Below are 20,137 nucleotides of genomic sequence, written 5' to 3' on the forward strand. Positions count from 1 at the left end.
CAACGGAAGAGGTGTGACTTATATTATGTGCTGCACTATTATCAGCTTGATAACCTAGGCTCCTAAGTAGCTGGAAGAAGGAATAGTAGAGTATTCAATCTATTACACCAGGGGTCACCAATAAGCAGTGAAGGGTGCTGTGGAGCTGAATTTGCAGCTTGTAAAGCTCACACATTCCTTTTCATACGACCCTGCAGCTCCTGCTTGGGTTCAAGAATCCAAGCCCTGACAAAGGACTGCAGTCAGAATTACATATAATCAGCCAGAATCAAAGTGATCAAAAAGACAATACCGTATAGTGGAAAGTGGTAACATTCCTGGACAATGTCTTTCATCATTAATCTGTTTGACATTTGCAGTTAGAAATAAAGTGACGTAAAAAGATGCTGCTGTGTTTGTATTTTTCTCTTACTTGTTTGCTTTGTGCAGATGAAAGAGACAGAGTAGTGGTGGTGATCCAGGAAAGTGCTGCTGTTTGGACTGGCAGAAGACTTAACCCATGCCATAAGCCAATGTTAAATGGCTAGCCCAGAAGTAGCAGCACATTATTACTCATTAAACATACTCACGTGGGCACAACATAGGAAGTTTTGCAGATAATTCAGACCAGCTTCACCTTTAGTACTTGCACATTCCAACAAGTATTTTTTGCAATACGTATTCTTACTGAAGGAAACCTGACACACAGAATTACCGTATAAACAATACTTTCTGGTTTTTGTTAACATGGAAGGTTTTTAGTTTTTTTTTAGTTATGCTTGTTGTAGTCTTCATATTTAGGGAAACTTAAATTTAATTAACATCATGTACTACTGTATTGCTTTCTTTAAAATCTAGAACTAAAAGCACACCTAAAGTCCCTTCTCTCTTACTGATAATACATGGGATTAGTACATACAACCACATCTTACTGTCTGCTTTCAATTACCACGTAAGCAAAGTTGAAGATTCTTAACAATTCAATATCAACAATTGTGTAAATGTTTATTGACTGCGGAATAATTAAAAATGTTGAACAAAGCATATACTTATGAAAAGAAAATTGGAATCTTTCACACCACTATTTCAGAAAGGCAAAGAAACCCATGAGATTTCAGCCCTAGCACTCACGTAGATGTCTTGGTAACACCTATTACATACCCATAGACAGGATATCATAGCAGTGCTAGAATAAATGACAGTTTTTCTCTGTAAATGTTTTATTTATATGCTGTTACAAATAAAAGAGGATTGCTAGAACTAAAAGAATTCTGTTTCAGTTTATTTTGCGTTTGATATTGCTGTGTAGAATTAACTCAGTTTCCCGATTTGTCACAGAGAAAAGAAAAATATTTTGGAAGATGAAAACTACAAAAGAATTTTAAAACAAGAAAACTGAGCAAAGAACAAACACACCCTTGAAAATATGAAGCCAATTTTTCTCTTTTATTGCTTACATTTTAATTTGATGCTTTCCTTCTATGTAATACCATGGTAATGTTTTAAGAGAAATACACTGCCTTTCCACCATAATGGACATTTCCATCCATGAAACGCAGTTGAAAAAAATCTGTCTGGGTGTATGTAAACATGAGTGTGTATGGGTGTGTAGCAACATAATTTATGATGACTCCAGAGACTATATAACTCTTAAGTTACACTATAATTTCTGTTAACTATCGTATCTTTATCTTATGATTGTCTTTCATTTTGTACTACCTTATGTTCCTTATGGCAGAGAGTTCTGACATGTCTGCTTATGAAAATGTTATTTGGGATCAACATGCAGCCAAAAAATCTCACGTGCAGTAAGTGAACAACTTAAAAACAAACAAACAACCCCCCCAAAATAACCTTCTTTTCTGGGCTGGGAGAGTGGAAAATCTCCAGAAAGGATACTGAAGGGGTAAGTGTTAGTAATGAGTTTTAGGAACTGAGCACCAACAAGACACATAGGGAGCTTGCAGACAAAAAGGAAACCTGACCACAGATGTAAAGACAAACACAGGGAAACATTTTGTGTTAAAACGTTTGAGCAAATTAGGATCTTTCATTCCACGACAAAGACACGAAGAAATCGCATTTCTGGCATTTGCTGTAATGTCAAAATACAGCATTGTTTTTGGATTGCTTGTTTTTTTAATCAAATGACTAGTTCAGAGTAAGAGGGAAAAAAAAAAAAAAAAAAACAACATTGCTAGCTCTGTGGAACACTGGATAAAATTATCACAGCACTGAATTCAAGCTAATGCAACATATGCTTAATATTTCAAGCCACAAATCCTCAGCTTGTAACAGCTCTGAGAAAAATGGAAAAGCCAACAGTTTATTTCATTCCTCCACCACCTGGTAAGTACAACTTTTCCGGTGTCTGAACGGTGTAACATGGCCTTATGGCCTGTTCTTTACAACTTGGTATCACAAGGACCCTTTACAGGCAGCACCTTTTAGAAATGTGAGGGCATGGTGCTTCTGGCTATTCGAGTAGGATAAAGTAGTCTGATTTTTGCTTTTATCAGACCACCTTTTTTCACTAAGCAGACGTAGAATTTTATAGTCTTCTTCATATTGGAAAGGAACAAGTTTGAGTCCACATTTCCCAGAGTTATTATTTAAAGCTTGACCTCACACCTTCCTTATCAAAACATGAGCCCCTTGTAAGCCAGAGGAGTGTATCCCTGCTCATCCCTACAGTATTACGGTGCTTAAGAGACTTTCAAAGAGACACGTACCCTGGTTGAAGCTAGCATTGCAGCCAAACCTTGTGCATATGCAAGGAATGCTGCTGTGAAAACAGTTTTCCAACCATTATTCCTTATGTCACCATCAAATTTAGATATTAGGACAAAATTTTTCACGGTGAGGGTGGTGAGGCACTGAACAGGCTGCCCAGAGAAGCTGTGGGTGCCCCATCCCTGGAGGTGCTCAAGGCCAGGCTGGATGGGGCTTTGGGCAGCCTGGTCTGGTGGGAGGTGTCCCTACCCATGGCGGGGGGGGTTGGAATTAGATGGGCTTTAAGGTCCCTTTTGACCCAAACCATTCTACAATTCTATGATCTCCATGAAAGGAAATAATGTGAGAGTGGGAAGACTGCTGTAATCACTGTGACCTGCACTGTAAACTAATGCATTTCATTTGAAAGAAGAAAAAGGTCACCATACACTTTGAATTTGGTACAGAGTCCAGGCTTCATGTCTCCCAGGAGGTGCACCATTGTGTCCAATAATTCACGACTGGAAGTAACCAGGAACTCACGGCCACATGCCAGTGCAGCCACATCTGTGAGAGAACACAAAACATTACTATAAAATTCATGTTTCAAACAAAGGTTTATGCTAATTATAAGGACAACTAAAAAAATGTCAGCTGTGAAGAATGAACTATGGCATCTATATAAACTTCAAATTATAACCATCTACATAGCAAAATACTGAAGCAGCAAATGATACTGATTAAACTCCTTCATAATCCTGCTTTGATAATTCAAATATTTATTCAGGGTGGCCAGTATCCTAATAGTAACACAGTGAATCATGAAACAAAATGTTGGATTTAAGCAGTTCTAAGCTGACATCTGCAAGTAATGTGGGAATGAAGCGAAGCTGATCATCATAGGTTCCGTTTTACAAAAATGAGATTGCAGATTGTTTTACAATCAGTCAATCCAATGTGCCTGGCACATTGCACAACTGAAACACTTGTGGAAGTCTACTCAAAAGTTCTTTTTCTATTTCTCTGCAGGCACTGCAATATTCATGCACAAACCAAAAGGCAAAAACATTTCCAGCAACTACTACTCCAAAACATATTTTCCTGAAATGTTTTTCCTTATGCTTGCATCATAATTCAGGGCATCCTTATATGCAAGAGTTATCTTCCAACAACCTTTATCATGCTGAAGTTTCCGCTACCCCTTTCCTAATTTACAAAGACAATGAGAAAACCTTGGCATTATCAAATTCACTGGAAAAATTTGTATAAGCTTCAGTGAGGCAAGATTTCATTCCACCACAGTGATTCCTGCTCAGGCAGAACACCACCATCCTTCCCCATCCAAGCCTTTAAACATTTTCTTTGTTCAGACATTACTTTTGCTATGACTTTTTTTTTTTCTTTTTCCTCCAATGAAGCTACGGGAGAGAACTGCATCACACCTTTACTTGGTACAGTGGCACAATGTGCCACATACTGTGCTTTATTGTAATCTTTAATGGAACCACGACACCTAAAATCACACATTCAAGAAAGCTGTTAATGCACGATTCCCTTACTTGTATAAGTACCCATTGTTTCATCTAGCTTGCATCATGACGTTAACTGATGCCATTTTGAGAGCTGCACCGTTTCACAAAAACGCAGCTGACATATCTTCACCATTTCTAATAGCCTTCCAAGTCAAGGGTAGCTATGCTGACAGATGTGTGGCTTCCTACTCATTTCCTGACTCTAAAAATAAATATTTAGTATGAAAGTTATGGCAGTTGGGTTTATTAACTTTTACTTCTCTTAGCACTGTGGAATTGGGCCATCTAAAAGACAGTGAAGGTGGAGTCCACCTGGCATCAACAAAATTCTCAGAGTTTCAAAATGCTGAACACATACCTTCAGGTGGCTGCATCATCTGCAATTAATTTGAGATTAGTGCATCCCTAAAATGTTAGAATTACTGGTGATTCAGAAAGTATACTGCTTGACATTTACGAAGGTGAGTACGCATAATGGGCAAAATGGCCCTTGTTTTACCTGAGATTGAACAGAAGTTTAAGGAATTTCAAAACTGAATGGCTTTTATACATCTAATCCTGAACAGAATCCTACAGAAAGTACAACTCACAGAGTTGCCAAGTGACAAAATCTGTTAGAACTTTAAAAGAATAGGAAGTCACCAAAATACCAACATTGACTAAATACCTGACTTCAAAGAGCTGTAATTATTGCAGTACCTATATGGCATGTGGAAATTCCCAGTGCCTACGGAATGCTATTTTGAGAGAGAACATTAACTCACTTGTTACAATCCCTGCCAAAGCTAACACAAACTGATTTTCATCAGAATCCAAATCCTGCTGTTTCATGTCTTCACTTAATGACTTCACAAAGCTCTCCATAGTCTGTGCAGTGATTGTAAAAAACTTTGCTGCTTTGCTCTGCAAGTGTGGAGGAGAAAAAAGGATTATGCACACCACAGCAACAATGAATATTAGATGCTACTGTAAAGTGGACAATCTGCAATGTTACTGAGACATCCAGTCACCTCACAAGACAGCAGAAGACAGCAGGTACACACTAAGTGATGTGTTTAATCCTCTAATATCAGAAACCGTTATCTCAGGAGAATATGGGAAACCACTCAATGCTACATTTATTTGTAAAACTATATTATTGTGTATTGACCTTCTAAACCCACAATAATACTTGTCAAACAATAGAATTAATGCTTAGTCTCAAAACTGAGGACATTACTTTTTTGCTTTGCAGTAGTTGCATGAGGTGTTTCATATTCACATTTCAGAACAGCCATGGTCAACATCCTATCCAGCTGAAGACTGGACAGCTGCCTAAGTTAGTTGCTTGACATGAATTTCCTATGAAAACTGATGAAATGCCCAGCAAATAAGCATTTGATTGGATCCTAAAAGGATTCATGAATTGCTCAATACAGGATGGAGAACAAGAGGCTACATAGAAGTTCTTTGGAAAAGGAAATTGAGGTCTCTTCTGGGTCACAGGTTGAATTTTAGTCAGCAGTGTCAGAAGTATAGCCCATAATTATGTGATGCAATCTTCCCCAGGCAGCACAAGACCTCAGCAGGAATACTGCTCTGGTTTGGGGTATCTCAGCTGAAGAACCAGCCAACCAGCACAAAGCTCAGAGCGGATCAAAGAGCCTTGTCGGAAGTGCAGGCAGAACCCACAGAGAAGAACTGGAAGAATCATTTCTGTTTATTAGGAATTCTGACCTGTAAAACATTGCTGAAACACCACATCCCATAGAGAATTCTGGTTTTCGTAACAAAAATAGCATAACAGGAAGCCCAGATTTCCCAGTGCATTTAATAATTTTGCTAGCTGTTCCATGAGAGAGCTGAAACTTCTAGTAATTTCCTGCAGCAACCCAGTAAAACAGCCAGACAGTTCAAGAAAGTGCCTAGAAATTACGATCATTTTGTGAAATTCCTGAACATCTATTCATTTTGCAAAGTGACTGAAAAATTCAGTATTTTATCCAAACCACCGTCTTCACAATATGTACAAATCTACTGATACCGTTCATTTATTCCTCCATTGCTGCACATTGACCACATCAAAGACATACTTTGGGAGGAAAGGAATACAGTTCCTGTGGGGTGATTCCAGCAACAGGGAGTAAGAGGCAGGGTCAGCCAATATTCCATTTCTTCACAAATTAAATTGTGGTCCCAGACCAACAAGAATAAAGGGATCATGGGGAAACAGAGGGCAAAAATGCACTTCTGCTTGCTCCGGTTGTACTTTATATTCTTATATGGGCAATGTACCTCAAAGAAGGTCACCTAAACATAAGCAGTGACGACAGTTCAAGCAGCAAAGGACATGAAAGAAAGTGAAGGAAGAGAGCCTACTACTGCAGACTAAGTATAAATAAAGCTATTATAAAAGGTGTATTCACATGGCAGCACAACAGAGTACTAAGCAAACCAAGTAATTGGTATGTTGCACAGACACCAAACAAAATCTTTTGTCAGTCTCTTGAGGTGCCACTGGTGTCCTCTCTGCTGAGCCTTCTTCTTTCCAAACAACCGTTCCTTAACTAGTGGTGAGCTCTGAGAAGCTGAAGCAGAGACCAGTCGGGTTTATAAATAGCGAACATTACATACTCTGCACAGTCTAATTAGCTTGACAGTGTTTTCATGGAGCTGAAGAATCTCTCACTCACAGACATTGAGATAAGGGCAGTTCTGAGAGCAGCCATTAAAGTGCTTGAGCTCAAATGGTGTAAGAAACCCTTTGCATTCCAAGTAAATCCTGAGTGAAAACATCAGGTAACATGCAAAAGTGCTGCCATAAACTACAAAGACATTTTTCACCATAGCAGATAACTGAAATAGCCAACCACTTTGTAGGATCCAAAATTTCTCATGCTGAAATAAGCCCCGATGCCATTCTGAAATCAAGCCTTCAGTTTCTGTTTCAATGTTAGAGCCCTGTAATGTGGATGTCCAGCTGAAGTTTTGTTGAAAGACATCTAGAACAATCTCATGGGAATTAACTTACTTCATCTTTGGCACATGCAGGTAGGCATACTTGAAAACTGTCTCATGCTGCTTCTCTGGATGCTTTTCCAAGCTCTAGAAATGTTGAGCATGGATAGGGACACTAGGCATTTCTCTCCCATTGCCATGTAAACTACTTTTGTGCTACAGTTCAAATTCACTGCTCAACTTTTGACTTGTCTAACCCATATGGACAGGAACGCTCTATTAGTCACAAACACCATTTCAGTCAATCTGCATTACAGAACTGTACAAAAGACCCACTTCTGTATCTGTGCAATGACTGAAAAAGCTGAACATTGTTCCCTTAGGCATGAAATTATTTTGAATTGATGCCACCCTTCCCCACACAGTTAAATATGAGCAATAGTTTGAAAGCACTCCTGATGTTCTTATACATTTTTGTAGTTCATAGCACCTTCTCAGGGGAAGGGAAAAGATGCTACAGGCATCACAGCTTGTCCAAAAATAACTCAAACCAAAAACTTTTTATGACAAATCCCCATCATCTTTTAATAACCTGACTCATTGTCAGTTGTAATCTGTCGTTGATGCAATGCCATGCAATCCTTTTATGTTTTTCCTAGTAGGCTTCTTGCAAACCCAGCCACCTTTCTTGCCATGTAATGTGCACCAACACAAGAAAATGATGTCCAAAAATTTTGCTATGACCTTCACTGGAAGCACAGCAGTTCAGTGGGCTCTACTGATTGCTAGGAATGACTACAGCAGAACGATTCTGCCTTTCAAATAACCTTAGAAGTATTGCACCTTCATAGTAAGGCCTTTTATTCTTACACATGATCACTGTATCGGTTTTGTTTTTTAACAATTCTATTTTATTTTGATATGTAAGAGTGTTTTCAAAAAGGCTTCTACTAGTTTTACTCTCATCTTGTACAGAAGTGGTCATTTACAGCACCAGTGTTTTGTCTGTAGGAAGTGTGCCCTTTCAGTACTGTTTCACAAGTCAAATAATGATGCAGAGAGTCACCAGATGATTGTCTGCTCTTACAGTTATTAACTGTCCTGAAATATGCAATGTGGTTTTATACTGTTTTTGTTGCTATGTGGAGGCTTTGTAGCACCTTCTTGCCTGTCAGCTTTTTCATATTTTGTATCTTCAGTCACCAAAAGGTATCACTGAAAGGTATCACCGTACAGCTTTTTAATATCCAGTACAAAGTTATACTTGCATTTTGGTGCATCCAATCTGAAAAAGCTTTTACAGGCATACTAGTTTACCCCTAATTGTAATGAACTAACACTATTCACTCAGATGTTCACCATGTTGATGAAAATTCAAGACAGAAGAAACTGTGGCATCAGTTTACTCAGCTTCAGTAAAATTTCCTCTCATGTTGGCTATGACAAGACTAAAACTGTATTTTTGTCAGCCTTGTTCGTCCGATCCCTCCTAATTCCATCAGCTGCACTTGGCAGTGAACTTGTGTTGGCTGTAATATTACCATTGTCTTTAACTGTTGGGTTGCTTTGTGTTTATTTGCATTTAATAAAATACCTGCCCGTGTTTATCATTTAATAAGATTCAGTAGATTTGAAATAGCTAGGCCTTCTAAATTTGCAGGATTCGTGCAAATATTAAGGCAGCACAAAGACTATATTGGGATGAAGATTTAAAGGAGTTGAGAATTGATGGATGTATCTTCTGTTCCACGGAATTGGCTCCTCCAAGCTTTCTGCAGGCATGGGAACTGCTGCTCGTGCATACTGCAAGTCTTTGTGCAAGTATTGTTAGCTTGCAAAGATATTTACATTGTGCTAGCTGTAGCCTTGCTTCCAGTTTAACTGTGCGTGGTGGAAAACAGTTAATCCTTGTTTGATAACATAACATTTAATTACTGCACTTATTCCCAGCCCACTACATATTGCTAAATAGCTCCAGCGCTTCTTAAATGAAGAATGGATTTTCCCCAAAAAATATACGTATCAGTAAACATTTTTACTGTCCAATTAGTCTCAGAGATATATCCCTCCATTAAAGTGTGTTACAGAGCAAGGTACTTCGTTTAAATACCTAACAGCATTGCCACTGCTAAGCGTTCACCTGCCATACTTACTCCTCCTAGGATGGTTTTAACAGCTTCCTCGTTGCTAGAGACACCCCACAGCAAGGTGCACACCGCTGCACCCATCTCCGTGCAATACTCTGCTTGCTGCAGGAGCTGCTGCTTAGCCTCATGCAGGTGCTGCCGGAGGTCTAGTTTCTCCTGAAACGGGACAAGGAAATTGTGGTTGTGCCTCGTGCCAGCCCAGATGTTTCTAGGCTACAGGACAGAACAGGAAACATCACCAGGGCCATATATGAAGGAGGGGGGAAATTCACAGCAGTTGCAGATACGAACCTTCTCTCCTGAGCTCTATCTAAGTCGTATGTATATCATGTAGGCTGACAGTAACCAGAAGCCTGTCCACAAGGTCAGGCCAAGGGACCCACTCAGACTGAGCGGCACCTAGAGAAGCCTGATAGGAAAGTCGACTCCTGAGCAAATAGCTACGTGTCTCCGAGAAAGGGAAGGATTTAAGCATCGGAGGTCAGCCTTTCCAGCCACCTTACAAAAGATAATGGGCACATCTTACAGGAAGAGAGAGTTGTATTGTTTTTCAAAATGGACTGCCTTAGCCAATGTGGCAGAGTTGCTGGCTATCTAGGATAAATCCTGCTGTCTCTTCCAACTTCTTTCAATTGGCATATTCCTGAACAGCAGTGGCAAAATGAGACAGAGTCCCTAGAAAAACAAGCCTAAGGTTTGAAGTTTGGAGCTCCTTTCACGCTTAGGACCAGAAAAGCCCATGCTCTACTATGCATCCATCACCTGAGAGAGCTTGCAGAAAGCACAGAGACATTCAATACAACCAGGACACGGTTTCAATTTGCTAGTACTTCTTTCCAATAAGATGGGAATCTGGCCAGAAGATATCATGAGATTTGGTATGATTCTATGTCTCACTGGCTTGCTAGAAAATGTCACGGGGTAGTGAAGCTTCTGCATCTCATTCTGTCCATTTTGGAGGTATGTGATTTTCAGATTCAGCTCAGAAACCACCCTCCTCAACCCAACCTTCCCCATATATCTGGTTATCATGATGAAGTCTGGGGAATGAGAAGGGATCTTTTCTGCATCATTTTGTTAAGTAAGCAAACACAACAAAACCTTCAAGCATGTATTCCCACTGAGATTTTAAAATAAGTATCTTGTCATTTTAGCGGTTCACCTCAATGGTTTGGAAAGAATAGAAAGGTAAGCTCATCTAAACAATGTATGTAGCATGTTATTTACCAGTACAAAGCTGCTTGTCTTCTGTTTGTCATCGATTACCTACCTAGCCTCCTATATCACATCGGACAGACGTATTTGAGTTGCTTTATCATGCTGCTAATGGAACACACAGAGTATAGTTTGTAAAGTTCAAATTAAATTTATGAAGCAGGTTGCTGTGTTTATTTTCCCTCTGGACTCTCTCACCTTGTAATTCAATACATGCAAAAGGCTGACACTTGCTGTTGATTTGATAGGCATGAGGTGCCAGGAAAAGTCTCTTACCTCTTAATTCCTCTATAACAATGCTGAGACATAAAACTCTGCCACAGCATATAGTTAGATTCCCCCAACAATGATGCAAAACCACCACAAGAAATGCCAGAATTTTGAATACATCAAAAGCAACACCAGAACATAGGTACGAAGCAAGGAAAACAAAATAGTATGTTCAAGAGCCAAGAAAACAAATAGAGCCTGCAAAAGCAAATAACCTAGCTGGAAGCAACACTCCCTAGAGTTCACATCATGAAGCAATCACTGTGCTGTGCAACACCACCATCTGCAGGAAATGGTCAAGGCACAAGAATACAGCAGTGCTTATACCTAACTACAAAGACAAGGAAGACATTAGCCAAGAATAACGTGCACTTCAAGTTTTGCTCAGGTTCAGAAAGCACCGCAATTCCCTAATCAGTGACACAACGCTGCAAAGAAATTTTGGAAAACGGAATGTTGATTTATGACCCCCTAAGGAAAGGGCACTGCTCAACCAGAAAAGGCATTTACTTTATGATCATTTCAGTAAATCATTTCCTTTTCCCTCAGAAGATAAATACCTAGAAAATAATTCAGGAACTATATGCAAGGATGCCTATAACAGAACAGCAAGCAAATGAAAAACACCATGCAAAGTGATTAACAGGAACAAAAATCACACACACACACACACACACATATATATACACACAACATCATCATTTATCCTCAAGAGCTAAAGGATTTTATAATGTATGTAAGTTCAATCCACTCAAATAGACTTTTGTGGCATATGACAGGAGCTACTTAGACAACTGATGTATACTGCTCTACAGCAAAGATAAGAAGAGAAGAGCTTTGATCTGGAACACCAGAACAACTACTCTCAGTAAAGTATTCATGCCTGAACTAGGAGTTTCATCCAAAAGAAATCACAGACCTAAACCACCTCCCATTCGTTTTGTAACATTAACATGCATAAAAGTTGGGGCCCACTTATTTAGTAGCTACAACAACATTAAACATTAGTATCTAAGCAGCATTAAATACTACAGAGATTTCATCCTGGATGCTTATACAACTAACCACAGAAAAACTAAGTAACTATTGCAAAATAGCTATTCCAGAAGATACTTATTTTGAAGTAAGAAATATACAAATAGACAGCTATTCTATCATACTAGCTACCAAACTTCATTCCAGAATAACTTCTCCATACAGACATGCCCTAAAACGGCAAGTCTTATCTTTTCATTTATTTATTTTTTAAAAATGAAATCATTTCTGTAGACTCATCTGCCTTTGTGTAACCCCCTGCCTGGCAGATGCTATCTCTAGAACCCCAGCAAAATGAGATTCTGCTGACTACAGAAGGACAGCTCACAGTTCCAAGGAAGTGAACTTGCACAGGCAAATAATCACCACTGATTCACACATCCCTCTCAAAGATTAAGCCACCATTCTAAGTGATCCTGTTTGAATCCGAAAGGCTTCACGGAAGATCTGCAGTCTGAGAGGTCATGGTCTGGGATATTCCTTCATTGTTAACAACTTTCCTCTTATAATCACTAAACACAATATTGACATAGCAAAAGGAGCACTGTAATTCTGTTTTGACTCACAGCTGTACATGGCAGTTGGATCAATAAGTGCACTGAGAAAGACTATTAAAACTAAACAAAGGTACACAGCTCCAAGCAAGCCAAACAAGAAATTAGTTTCATTTTCTATATTGCATTGCTTACACTATCTTCTATTTTTCTCTTTGAAAATATGTTGTAGTTACACTGAATTGAAAAAAAAAATACTTTGTAAAGTAATACTTCAATGCCAGCTACACCACAATCTTCCCAAATACCCACTGTTTTACTTCAGCATGTTAATAGAGGCAAAATGATAATGGTTGATTTTTAACGTTCCTAACACCAGGAAGAACCCTACCACGAAGCCCAGAACACAACCCCATGCTGCTGCACCTCACAGGATATGGAAGGTAGAGAGATCTATGCAGTTATGCAAGAGTTATGTATGTAAGTGGCAGACCGACTGCTCACTGGACTTGTATTTGTACAAGTTGAATACCATTTTGGTATCTTGTCATATTTTATCTTGTTACAATATTGACCTTTCTCCCTTTCAACAAGAGAAAAATGCATCAAATGGTAATGAACTTCTAGGTAAGTAGCTTACCCATCATCTGATTACATGAATAGAAATCCCAGACTGTTTTCCAGGCTGACGATGTGACGTGAAAATGGAAAATTGATCACTACTGCTTTTGTTCTCAAAACTCAAGCATTCCGGTATCAATATACCAACAACAAATATACCTTTTTCTCTCTCATGCAATCTGCCTGGGCTGCTTCCAGGCGGGCTCTGAAGTGTTCACAATCCATTTTTAACTGCTCTAGTTCCTCCTCCTTTTTCTCCATGCCTGTGAGAGAATAAATTAAATAAAGGAAATAATAAGTTACAAGCAACTGGCTTGCACTAAAGAAAAACGAATCCACTAAATGCAGACGCGTTCAAGATTTGCTTGTGTTAGGCCACCTCCTAGTGGCTCAAGTGACATATAGCAATCTGCCACACAGTTCCTGCAAACACTAAATGGGCATGATGTTCCTGATTTAAACAGGGAAGACTGAAAGAAACACATCTATCTACTAAATACTGTGTGCTGGTAAGATACCGTTCTGGAACCGAGCTCCAGATCCCCAGGGATTTTTTTTTAATGTAGTCAATTTTCTACTTTTTTGTTCTGCTTTCACAGTCTGTCCAGTATCTTCAATGAATTCAATGAATATAGAGAAAATCTAAGAAAAAGAATACCAAGATCATTCAAAAGTGATTGGTTCAATACGCAATGTACAAATTATGTGAATAGTAAGAATGTTGTGCAGCTATTTCAAGTATTTAAAAATTAATAGTTATAAAGCATTATAAAAAATGATAAACCATTTAAACATTGTCAGCGACAAATTATATCACTGAGACTTAAAAAATGAGTCTCTGATTTTATCACATGACATAATACACATGCATTTCACATTACAATTTAGGTGCTTTATTTTAGTGAGTGGAAATCAAGTTCAAAGAACTATATTTTGAAATACTGATAGATTTTAAAAAATCACTCGGAAGGTTATTTTTAACAATTACTGAGGTTTATATAGAGTTATAGTATTTTATTTAAAACAACGACAACAACAACAACAAAAAGGTTCTGGGTGCTTGGTATTTACACTGGAAAAAAAAAAAAGTAAACATTTGAGTAATTCCAGGCAGTAATGTCTGAACAGCATCTACTGTATTTTTTATTAGCTTAAAAACAAGTTATACACCACTTCAAGCACCACACCCTTGATTATGAACGTTCAGTTTATAGCTTAGCACACTTCATGTACTTCCCCTTATATGTGGTCAATATTTTTGAATGTGTTTACCAAGTAGCGTATCAAATTAAACCATAAAAAGATAACATTAGAAAAATACAGCCCTTACTATGCAAAGAGGTTGGATTCTGGCATTTTGTTTAACTATTCTACATTTTTTTGGAAATAAATTCCTTTATTTTTGTCCTAATGGACAAATATTGTAATCTCAGACCAAAATATTATAATCTCAGATACACACTGCTTTGAGTAGCAGCTATAAACAAAGATACTGTAGCTACAGACAGCTTTTCTAAAAAGGTAGAACATATTTCCCTCAGCCCTTCTGTGATTCTACACCACCACACTAAGACTTTTTAACAGAAACCACAGAGGTAAGGAAAGGGTCCACTCCTAGGAAATATGTATGTTTCAGGGCACGTTTTCCAAGTATTCAATGTTTTTCAACCTGCAACTCAAAGAAAGTCATTAAAACGAAGGGGGGGGGGATGGATTATTTTTGAGGAACTACTCAGGTTAGTGGTAGGAAACTTTTTTCTCTTCCCTCAAGCGAAGCAAGTCCAGTCCCACACGCCTATTACCATGTGAATGTGGGCCTTAAGTACTTGAGGGAAAGACATCTTGAGACAGAGCAGGGCTTATCAATGGCAGACCAAGAACCTCTTCATCCTTGCCAAGTACATCCAGTGGAACCAACCCCCAGGGAAACTCGCTTGCTCTGGAAGGAAACCGGGCTCTCCAGAATTAAAAGGATCAGTTCCAGCCTTTGGAAGGATGGATCCACCCTGAATTCAGCAGCAGCACAGCTAGCAGGCACACACAGATACTGCATCCTTCACTGCTAGACTTCAAAGGTCCTGGAACCAGAACTGAGCCAGGAGAAAGGGAATGCCATTAGCTACTGTGTGTCAATACAGCACTACGTGTTATCTTTTAACGTCCTCCAGATAAAATGGGAAGTATTACACGCTGGAGTATCATGATATTTTACGTCAAGGGAAATGAGGCTTAGTTCCACCCTATATGGAGAACGAAAAAAAATAAAGTAGTGTTTTAAATTGATAAGAAGAGACCTACTTCTAGCTATGCCTTGTTCCTGGAAACTCCCACTATTATGTCCAGTCAACTCTTCCAGCTGTGTGCTCCTTTGCTCTGAAGTGAATTCAAGGTTGGATGCACCAGTCCCAACGTTTGACAGCCCCTTAAACTGCTGTATAGCAGTTTAATGAATGCCGGAATAAGCATTTTGCTGGCACCAAACACCATGGCTGCGCTGCTCCCCCCCTGCACACCATGGTCTTGCCAGCACAACAGTGAAGTCTGACCAGTTCTCCCACTGCCTGCAAGTCCTGGCCCTCTAGTAAGAAAGTTCCTTCTCTCTTGAGACTAAAATCTTGAGGCTGAGACTGTCTACTTCAAGCAAGTGAAGAAGCAGCTTTCACTAATAACTTGGAGGAGCAACAAATATGAAATGACATCTTTATACACACAGGAAATACCTAATATTACCACTGCAGTAGTGAACCTGATTTGGGGAAGAAGCAACATTTTTCTCTGAGGGTAACAGCAGACTCACAAGCGGAACAAGGCTTTAGGCAGGACAAAATAAGTGGCACATTTCAGTCCAGGTGGGCTCATTCTCATCCATGCTATAGGTCACACCTGGGTATTTTCTGGAACAAAGATCTGCTCTCAAAGCGCTGGCAAATGCAGAACTGAGTACAATTACAATGAATGCCAACAAGCGATGGAATTCCAAGACTGCCAACAGCTGCACTGGTGTCCCTGCGACGTCCCATCTTCTGTGAACCAAATCTTCCCCTCAGCATGTTTCTGCCACTACAGAGGTAGGGGCATAGTGGAGTAGCAAAAATCACTTGACTTGTCCAACTGTAGCGCAAAGGAGTGGCAAAAGCCTGAATAAATATTCAAAGCACATCATTAATTGGAAGAGAAGTCTCTGTTGTGGGGATGTACTCAAAATAATTTGAAGACTGACTCAGCTTCGGGCCTACAGGGCCAAAGAGCCTACAGAGTACTGGCTAGCCAGCACAAAGCCTTAAAATCCCTGTGTCAACACCACAAATCCGCAGCTAGAAGACCCTGACACTGTCACCCTGATGCCTGGCACAAGGAGCGTAAGAACAATCAGTGAGAGAAATCCTCAGACTGAGCACTGAAAAAGAAAAATAACGTAAATCAAGGGTCTGACTAACTGAGGATCTTGAATGCTTAACCCAACTGGAATCAGTCCTTGATGTCATACAATAACACAGACCATTTCCAGAACTTACATTACTTTTTGTGACATGGATGACATCTTGAGTGGCAGCAAGAGGGACAGGTGGTACAGTCTCCTCATCTCTATTGGTATTTGATGGCATGGAAAAATCCTTCCAATGGAGACACGGAGACCATGGCTGTTTCCATGGTCATGGAGACAGCTGGAAACTCGGCCTCAATATACCACTTGGTATCAGAGATGGGCCTTCTGGCCGTATCTTAGTCTTTCTTTGGAGGAAAAAAGGATGAAAAGCTTTGGCACTGAGGTTCTGCCAGTGACTGCAGCAAGCTATGCCTAGCATACAGTTCTGAAGAGGGGGAACTGCTGGAGAACACGAGCATTTGAGCCATGATGTTTTCTAGGTATTCCACTGTACTTCTCACTGAGAAAGCTCGGTAAAGAATTAGTTAACAGCAGAAAAGCAACCCAAAGCCAAAGGATCCTACAAAAAGTGGTTCCATAACTGTCTTAACCAAGACAGCAAACATTCTGGCGTAAGGCCCGGAGCCCTGCTTCTCTTCCAGTACTCTGGGGGCAGCACACTTACTTGAGGCTAGCCCACAGCCTTAGCCTCAACCATCTGTGTCAAACTCTCAAGGGAGGTTAAACGTATATACACCAGAAGGCTACAACAGAAGGCCTTCTGAATGCGGACACCCACACCAGGGGGTAGGGACCTGCTAGATAGATCCTCCTAGGCCTGGCAGCTTGGGTGTTTGAGGGAGTCCCACACAGCAGGAGTCAAGAACAGACTCGGCATCAAGGCAGAGCGGCTGTTTTCTTAGCTAGACATGGCAAATAAATCGTAATCACTTAATATTCCAGAAGATACACTCTCTCTAACTTGTTTGAATGCTCGTCCCATGTCTTTTCAGACAAAAGCAATTCCTAGGAGAACAAGTGAATTGTATTGCTGCACATAAGCTACATACTACGCACGAATCTGGCTCAGATTTGGTCCAGATGTCATGCTGAAAGTGATTAGTTGTTGGAAAAACACTGCAAAGAAAATTAACACAAAACAACTGGACTCTGGGGACAGCAGTGAAAAGACTTTTGTAATAGTGTCTCCAATTTCATTATTATTATTATATTTGTCCATAAAAATATACAAGCTAAATACAAAAATATTATCTCTTCAGTCGAATTTACCTTCTTATCTGCAGCCATTTACCTTTTTTGTTTGTTTTTTCTTTTTTTTTTTGTTTTTTTCATCTTAGAAGACATTTTGAAAAACAGTTCTTTCCCCTTCTCTCAAAGAAGAATCACTTTTTTTTCCTTAATACAGCTTCCTTTACTGGATGAATTAATTATGTTTTTGTCCACAGCAAAATATTTTTAAAGATTAATTTGACATAAGTCTAATTATTTCTAATGTAGTTTCTAATTTTCCTCACTACAATCACATTGATTTAATGAGGCAGTGATTGAACATTATGGTTTAATCTGGATTACCTCAACAAACTCTACAACCATTCAAAAACCAGTTAGTTCTAAGTAGTTTTGACAGAAACTGCAACATGGTACCACTCACTTGATTCAACAGCATCCAGTTTCTGGAATGTCCACAAGATATCCCCATTTAATATTTTGGGCAAGAAATCCCGCAATTGCATAACCTCAGTTGTCAGCCTTTCCAAATCACTCCTTCTAACTTTAACGAAGTCCTCTTTGGTCTCGGCCTTCTGAAATTGGGGAAGCACAAACAAACAACAAAAACAACACCCACCCAAAAACCATACCCACAGAACACCACAAAAACCCTCCAACCACCACCAAAGACACCGCTGCTGCTCTGCAGTACTCCTTCTCTCTCAGACAACAAGAGTGTTCTGTATCACAGCATTTCAGAAATTCGTAACCTGATTTTAAAAAGGAACTAGCCAGTAATAATTTTAAATGAGACTCTGGAATAGAAACTCTATGACTGTGATCTGATTTTTGCCACTCTGGCCCGAAGCAAACCATATTACCTCTCTTCATGTTTCGTCACCTAAAATCTGTGCAAGGCCCCTCAGAATGTTGCAAAAATTAACGTTCATGTGTTTGAAACTGTTAACAGCTGTACATATGCTGAGCTATTGTTTTGAGACAATTAGTTTTGTTGTAAAGCATACACTATAACTATTTTTAATTAACTCAAATATTTGCAAGATCCTCGGTCCCCTTTGCTAAACTACCACAGCTCTTCCAGGAGAAATTATTATTTTTCAAAATAATTCACCTTTTGCAAGGAACAAAAAACATTTGCAATCTAATCCCACATAAAAGTAATTCAATCCTAATAAACACACAAAAAAGTTTACTAATTTCCCCTTGTGCCAGGCTACTGCTATGAAATAACTTTGAAGTCCAAGAGAACGTGCATTGAATTTAAGATGATACAGAAAATTTGTATAAAAAACTCTTAAACTCCAGTTTCCGATGTATGTAGATATGCCCACTGCTGTGTCTTAAAAAGGTTACCATTCACACACCAACAAAGGTTTAACTTCCCTTGCCTAACACATTAATCACCCAGTATGCTTTCACAAAGCAAAAAATGCATCTCCAAGCACCGCTTTGCTTTTTGAGAACGCTCCAGATCTCACAAATTAAGATCTTTTATGTAGATTATGTCATCTTCAAGAGGGAAGAAGGTACCAGAGAACAACGCAAGAAGCCATCTCCTAAAGGTACAAAGCATACCATCCCCACAGACATCTCAAGTCGAGCTGCCCAGGTCTCATGGAGGTCATTACTCCTGGGTACATCTTCCAGTCCCACAGAAAATGGGACTATCATTTCTATCCTTTCCAACCACCTTCTACAGTTCTCCTTCTACCTCCCTACTCCCTCAGGTTAACCACTTTCTTACACGTTTGCTTTCTGCCCACCTTCTTTCCCAGCTCTCTCAAACCCAGACACTTGCACGGACAAAGCAGGCCAGTTTTAGCCTTCCCACTTCATAGAATGACAGAACCATGATGGTTGGAAAAGCCCTCCAAGATCACCTGGTCCAACCATCCCCCTACCACCACTGTCACCCACTAAACCCTGTCCCTCAGCACCACGTCCAACCTTTCCTTGAACACCCCCAGGGACGGTGATGCCACCACCTCCCTGGGCAACCCGTCCCAATGCCTGACTATTGTGAGCACTACTATACTCTCTTATTTTTCTTTGGAGGCATCACATCCACCACGAAGGCATGGAAGGAAGGTTTTTAACGCGAAGTCACGTTTAGGAAATGCTTATGGCAAATATCAGCACATCACACGAGTCACCGAAAACCAACTCATTTTGGTCTCAAGAATGTACGGAGGACAACAGGACTCCATCAAGGAGTGCCATGTGCAAGCCTGCACTGATATGTAGACCAGGAAGGCCAATCGTGTTCAAAACGTGGCAGAAACAGAAAAATACCATCATTTACTGCCAGAAATTAAAGTCCGCATAAAACACGCTGTGAGGCACCGGGAGTGCCAAATAAAACGCCCACCACAGAGAAAACCCCCGTTTATCGTTCTCATGGCAAACACGGACTCCTGCCAGGTTTTATTTCCTCTGGTAGCGCTGCCCCTCGGCACCCCCCCGCCCCGCCCGGCGACCAGCACAAAATGGCGGCTCCCCCTCCCCGCCGCACCCGCGCTACCTGCGCGTCCCCCTCGAGGCCCGCGCGGCGCCGCATGGCAGAGCGGGGAGGGAAGG

General features: G+C 40.0%; 1 protein-coding gene across 2 annotated transcripts in view; it reads right to left on the reverse strand.

The window, feature by feature from the left end:
- Nucleotides 1-20,120, reverse strand: part of HSF2BP (heat shock transcription factor 2 binding protein) — a 37,510-nt gene extending 17,390 nt beyond the window's left edge. For both annotated transcript variants that reach the window (XM_035315924.1, XM_035315923.1), the window contains exons 1-6: nt 20,082-20,120; nt 17,982-18,132; nt 13,102-13,205; nt 9,314-9,463; nt 4,988-5,126; nt 3,141-3,258 (exon numbers count right to left, since the gene is read on the reverse strand). In XM_035315924.1, coding sequence (XP_035171815.1) covers nt 3,141-3,258; nt 4,988-5,126; nt 9,314-9,463; nt 13,102-13,205; nt 17,982-18,132; nt 20,082-20,117 — 698 coding nt within the window. In that variant the 5' untranslated portion in view covers nt 20,118-20,120. The remainder of the gene's footprint in view (nt 1-3,140; nt 3,259-4,987; nt 5,127-9,313; nt 9,464-13,101; nt 13,206-17,981; nt 18,133-20,081) is intronic.
- Between the last annotated feature and the right edge of the window lie 17 nt (nt 20,121-20,137).

Source organism: Oxyura jamaicensis, chromosome 1 (assembly GCF_011077185.1).
Source record: "Oxyura jamaicensis isolate SHBP4307 breed ruddy duck chromosome 1, BPBGC_Ojam_1.0, whole genome shotgun sequence".
NCBI lineage: Eukaryota > Metazoa > Chordata > Aves > Anseriformes > Anatidae > Oxyura > Oxyura jamaicensis.